Source organism: Canis aureus, chromosome 31 (assembly GCF_053574225.1).
Source record: "Canis aureus isolate CA01 chromosome 31, VMU_Caureus_v.1.0, whole genome shotgun sequence".
NCBI classification, from domain to species: domain Eukaryota; kingdom Metazoa; phylum Chordata; class Mammalia; order Carnivora; family Canidae; genus Canis; species Canis aureus.
The window spans coordinates 22,671,629-22,677,788 of NC_135641.1; the positions used below are offsets into that span (position 1 = coordinate 22,671,629).

General features: G+C 46.0%; 1 protein-coding gene across 1 annotated transcript in view; it reads right to left on the minus strand.

The window, feature by feature from the left end:
* The window catches only part of EHHADH (enoyl-CoA hydratase and 3-hydroxyacyl CoA dehydrogenase), a 48,571-nt gene extending 44,468 nt beyond the window's left edge, over nucleotides 1-4,103 (minus strand). Inside the window, exon 1 of the mRNA XM_077879958.1 lies at nucleotides 3,942-4,103. Coding sequence (XP_077736084.1) covers nucleotides 3,942-4,015 — 74 coding nt within the window. The 5' untranslated portion in view covers nucleotides 4,016-4,103. The remainder of the gene's footprint in view (nucleotides 1-3,941) is intronic.
* Between the last annotated feature and the right edge of the window lie 2,057 nt (nucleotides 4,104-6,160).

Consider the following 6,160-nt stretch of genomic DNA (forward strand, 5'->3'; position numbering starts at 1 on the left):
GAAATGAAAATAGCTGTAAATACAGCTTTACTAGACCCAAGCTGAATAAAGGGACCAGCCTTGTAGCAACAATAAGGTTGCAGCGGTAAAATTATTTTCTCCTCTTAATATTGTCCACGTATGGAGAAATCAAGTCTAGAGTAAAGGTAACGTTTTCATGGGTGCCAACCAAAGCTCTTTAGCTGCTCTGATTTTAAGTGGTGTTTCTTGTGATAGTTTTTCTTTAAAACCAAAGGTCATCAAATCATGTTTGCAGTTTGTGATCAGCATTTTTTTAAGTCAAAGAAGTAGAAGAGAAGAGAAAAATAGAATATGACAAACTACATAAGGATAAGGGTTTGGGTCTTTTTTGTTTTTCATCTTTTTTGTTTTTTCTTTGTTTTTAGTAAACTTCACACCCAGTGCAGAGCCCAGTGCAGGGCTTGAAGTCACGACCTGTCCCCCCCAGATCAAGACGTGGGCTGAAATCAAGAGTTGGATGCTTAACAGACTGAGCCATCCAGGCGCCCCATGAGGATAAATTTTGTTTTACAAAACTTTGTTTTCAGTTATGTATTTGTGTATGTATCAGGTTGCTATGTAAGACATAGGATTTCTTACTGTGTGGATTACAGTAAAAAACAAAACAAAACAAAACATGAAAGCCATTGTTCTGAGAGACAGGCCTAGTAATCAGACATGTCCTACCCTTAACAAAGAGGTTGGCATTCATCCGAATGTAAGGAAACTTGGCTGCAGAACTACCAAAGGATTTAAACTATTTGTCTGGGTCAAAAGAAAAAAAATTCAAATAAGAATCACTGTGCTAGGAAGATAATTTCCTATGTAGAAGTAGGAAAGGAAAAAGGGAAGAAGGAAAGAGGAAGGAAAGAAAAGTCTAAAGAAAAAAATGATAGGAGGGTGCCTGGCTGGCTCAGTCAGTGGAACATGCAACTCTTGTGGAGCTGAAACTCCACATTGTGGGTGGAGATTATTTAAAAATAAAATCTTAAGGGCAGGGGATCCCTGGGTGGCTCAGTGGTTTAGTGCCTACCTTCGGCCCAGGGCGCAATCCTGGAGTCCCAGGATTGAGTTCCCCTCGGGCTCCCTGCAGGGGGCCTGCTTCTCCTTCTTTCTGCCTGTGTCTCTGCCTCTCTCTCTCTCTATGTCTATCGTGAATAAATAAATAAAATCTTAAAAAAAAAAATCTTAAGGGCAGCCCCAGTGGCCCAGCAGTTTAGTGTCGCCTTTGGCCCAGGGCCTGATCCTGGAGACATGGGATCCAGTCCCATGTCGGGCTCCCTGCATGGAGCCTGCTTCTCCCTCTGCCTGCGTCTCTGCCTCTCTCTCTCTCTGTGTGTGTGTGTGTGTTTCTCATGGATAAATAAATAAAATCTTTACAAAAAAATAAAATCTTAAGAAAGGAAAGAAAAAAATAGGCAACCTGTTAATTTTGATGAACATGGAGGGATATGTATGAGGTAAGTATAACTTCAGAATGGTGCCTGGCTGGCTCAGTCAGTAAACAGGTGACTCTTGACCTTGTGATCGTAAGTTCAAAACTCATATTGGGTGTAGAGATTATAAAAAACGCAATCTTTGGGCAGCCCCAGTGGCTCAGCAGTTTAGTGCCACCTTCAGCCCAGGGCCTGATCCTGGAGACCCGGGATCCAGTCCCATGTCAGGCTCCCTGCATGGAGCCTGCTTCTCCCTCTGCCTGCGTCTCTGCCTCTCTCTCTCTCTCTCTCTCTCTGTGTGTGTGTTTCTCATGGATAAATAAATAAAATCTTTACAAAAAAATAAAATCTTAAGAAAGGAAAGAAAAAAATAGGCAACCTGTTAATTTTGATGAACATGGAGGGATACGTATGAGGTAAATATAACTTCAGAATGGTGCCTGGCTGGCTCAGTCAGTAAAGCAGGTGACTCTTGACCTTGTGATCGTAAGTTCAAAACTCACATTGGGTGTAGAGATTATAAAAAACGCAATCTTTGGGCAGCCCCAGTGGCTCAGCAGTTTAGTGCCACCTTCAGCCCAGGGTGTGATCCTGGAGACCCGGGATCGAGTCCCATGTTGGGCTCCCTGCATGGAGCCTGCTTCTCCCTCTACCTGTGTCTCTGCCTCTCTCTCTCTCTCTCTGTGTGTGTGTCTCTCATGAATAAATAAATAAAATCTTTTTTAAAAATAAAATCTTAAAAAAAACCCTGCAATCTTTAAAAATGTATTTATATGACTTGAGAAGAAGATAGAAGAAAGAATGGGAAAGCATTCCCAAGTAGAGAAAACTCGATGAAGCTGAAATAAACCCCAGGTGGCAGCAGGGCCTGCTGCATGGGTTTGCCATGATGGTAGCTAACATCTGTGCAATGCCAGTTTATGATCTCTAGTGGAGGTAGACTTCACCACAATGTTATGATATGAGGTAGATACAAACATTTCTGTTGCATGGGGGGTGGGGCGGAGTAGATATGAGAAATGCTTAAAATTCCTATGAGAAAATATTTCTAGTTATGGGTATTAGACTGTGAAGCCTTTTTACCAAGTTAATGTCGGGCATGGTTTCTGGTTATGAGCAGAGGCTGAGGCAGAGTCCTAGTATCTAGTATCTCTAACTAAAATACAGACAAGTCCCAAAGGGATATGTAATGATATTATGTTTTTCTTCATCAAAACCAAAACAATGGATATTTTGCTTTCTTTTTCTGAGACTGGCAAGAAAGTGGACATATCCTTGTGAGATTTTATTCTTGCACTCTTTTGGTATTATTAAGTGCAATAGCTTATATTAAAAATATGAATTGTTATATTAATACTAATGATAAAATCAAATCTGATGACAATAAGATAAAAATTAGAAGGTCTCCTCATTGCTGTCTCTTTTTTGCTCCAGCGGTATGTGATAAAAATGTTGATCAAAGGTCTTTCTTCCCTGTTTTATATATTTCTCGTAAATTATAATTTCTGCTAATCCTACTCTCTGGGGATGGGTGGCTCTTTCCTAGGCTGATGATCACTATCCTTTTTACAAAGACATGCCAAGAACCAAACCTATATAATTAAACATTTTTAAAATTAGGGACGCCTGGGTGGCTCAGCGGTTGAGCATGTGCCTTTGGCCCAGGGCCTGATCCTGGAGACCCAGGATTGAGTCCCGCGTTGGGCTCCCTGCATGGGGCCTGCTTCTCCCTCTGCCTGTGTCTCTGCCTCTCTCTCCGTGTGTGTGTGTCTCTCATGAATAAATAAATAAATCTTAAAAAAAAAAAAATTGAAACCGGAAAAACAACCAGTCTGGAAAGCACTGCTGTAAGTGCACGGAACAAATCCGTGTGCGGTTTAACAAGGAAGGTGCTCCACGGTGAAATAAAAGAAGATAAACTGCACAGTCGTTTTTCAGGAAATGCTACTTAGTGGGCTTCTCCAAACCAACGTATCCTCCACTGAAGCACCAACGCCTCCGAGTCTAGAACAGACCAGGAGAAGAACTTTGCATTTCTGCACCATGCCGCAATTCGCCTGTCCTCACTGCCTGGGCATTAATGAGGGGCATTTACTTATTTACAAGTGGAAATTTCTAGATCATTCGGCCACACATTAGGGTGGCCCGGACTCGAGTCTGGGAAGTGAGGAGGGATCAAGGTCCCGCTGGCTCTGTGCCTTTGGAGTCGAGCGCGCCCGAGAAGTCAGCGCTGCCCGCCAGCCCACGGGTGGAGCACGCAGCCGGCGCCGACGGCCCGGGTTCGAGCCCAGCTGCCCCACGTCCCCGCTCTCCTGCCTCTGAGCCTCAGCTGCCTTTCCTCACCAGCGAAACACGGATCGGAGTTCGCCGCGAAGGCTAACCGAGCTGACCCAAGCTCGAAGCCTGGCAGGCGCCGCGGTTCCATCCGTGCCCGCCGCGGAGTCGAGCCCCGCCGGGAGGGCTGCCCGCCGGGCCGGGCCGGGCTGGGGGCGCCCGAGCCGTTACCTGATGGCGTTGACCGGCGGGTTTCGGAGGCGGATCAGCGCCAGGCAGTTGCGCAGCCGCGTGTACTCGGCCATGGCTCCCGGGCGCGGAGGTCGCCGGCGCCTCCCGTGCTGGGCGGGCGATGCCGCTTCCCCCGCGGCCCCCGCTGCCCGCCCGCCGGCCCGAGGAGGGGCGCCCGCTGGGCCAATGCGAGCCCGGCGCCGCCCCCGCCCCCGCCCCCGCGCCCGCCCGCGGACACCCGGCACCGCCCCCCCTCCTCCGGGACCCCAGCCCCGCGCTCCGCAGACGCTCGTGATCTCTTCCTCGGCCTGGGCTCCCGTCACCGCGCAGATCAGAGAGGCCCGCGGGCAGTGGTGCGCCTGGCAGCAAGTCCAAGGTGGCAACCCCTGGCCCAGGGCGGCTGCCCTCCCGGGAGCCTCCTGGCTTCACTAAGTCGGTGGAGCTGTCCTCGGTTTTCAGCTTTATGATCCTTCTTAACAGGGATAGATACCTGGAGTCATGACAATTAAGGTGACCTGACACACGCTTGGAACATTACACACATGATGAATTTCACCCAAGTCGGTGTGGTGCCAACCACTTAACATAACAGTAGTTTCATGTCTTAACTATAACGGCGCAGCCTGGTGAAATATATGGGTGTCTTGTCTGCCCTAACCTCCTTTTTTCTTTTTAAAAAAATTTCCCCCAATTTTGTTGAGATATAATCATATCTCATTATATATATGTTGTATACATATATAAATTTTGTTGAGATATATCTCATTATATATGTTATATATATAATGACATACATCATTATATAAGTCAAAGTTGTACAGCATAATGATTTGACTCACATAGATCGGGAAATGATTGCTGCAATAAGTTTAGTTAACATCCAGCATCTCATATATAGATAGAAAAATAGACATATAGAAAAAAAAACCCTCTCTTTTCTTCTTCTGTCATTTCTAAGGATTGTGATTTCTAATACTTTATTCATCCATGAGTTGAGCCCCCAATGTGGAGGCCGAGAAAAATTAAGGCCATTCCACCTCAAGTTTAGCATTAGCACAAGTACAGCCATCTTAGGCCCCTGGGAATAAGACCTGAACTTTACAGGAAAAACTGCAGAATGTCCTCGGCAGGAAATCCCATATGGGAGACAACAGAGCTCAGAATTGCCCTCAGCAGAGAATCCCATATCATATCTTGAGAAACTCCCCCACCCTTTCCCCCATATAGGAAAAAAAAATTCCTCCACCCCTTCTGAAAATCCCCTAGACCAGCCCATAAAAAACTCAGCTGTAACCCACTTCGGGGTCCAAGCCTCTGCTCTGCTCTGCAGAGTATACTTGGACCCAAGCTCGAGCTTGTAAATAAACCCTCGCGTGTTTGCATCAGTGTTGGCTCCTTGGTGGTTTCTCGGATTCTCAATTTTGGGCACAACACCACTATGTGCTAGGCCTAGGCAGGAGACTAAAGATAAACCACGCCCAGCCCCTTCTCTCCAAAAGTACACCCCAGAAACAATGTTTTTCTGGATGCCATAGACCTCTGGTGGTCTCCACAGTCCACAAGTGGTCAGAAGGAAGTCCGTAAGTTTCAGAGGAAAACAAGACAGAATGATGGAATGATTTTGTTCGCTGATGTTTCACAAATCTTAGCAATGACTAGGAACTATTTTCACATTTTTTTTTGACCTCTTGGAAATAACAGGTTCCAAGTTCTAGGAAAGTAGAATTCTTGAAGCCCTGGGAACATGCAGCAGTCTGAACGTGTCCAATCCATAAACTGACAGCCAATCTAACAAGGACAGCCCTCATTCCTAATGACCAATCACAATCCAGTGCACACCCCTGAGTGCCAACATTTGGCAAAACCCAGCTTCTACAGGTGATATCAATCTCTGGTACCTCTGAAAATTTGCCAACCCCTGAACTCCACCTCCTCAAAAACTTGATGTAAGACTAACAGCCTGTTCTGCTTGGGAGAAACTGGAAATTATAGGAAGCGATACATTCAGTTTCATCTTATTTCAGATACTGGTTTCTAGGGGGACAACTCCACAGAGGCCTCCTAACAATGTCAAATGTCTCCACAAAGGCTACGTAGGCAAGACTTAACAGTTCTGAATGGGCTGAAATTCTTCCTGGATCAAGGGGAGATGAACATGGTATGGAGTTTTGTTTTAAGATTTTGAGAGAGAGTGCATAGAGAGAGCAGAGAGCACAAGC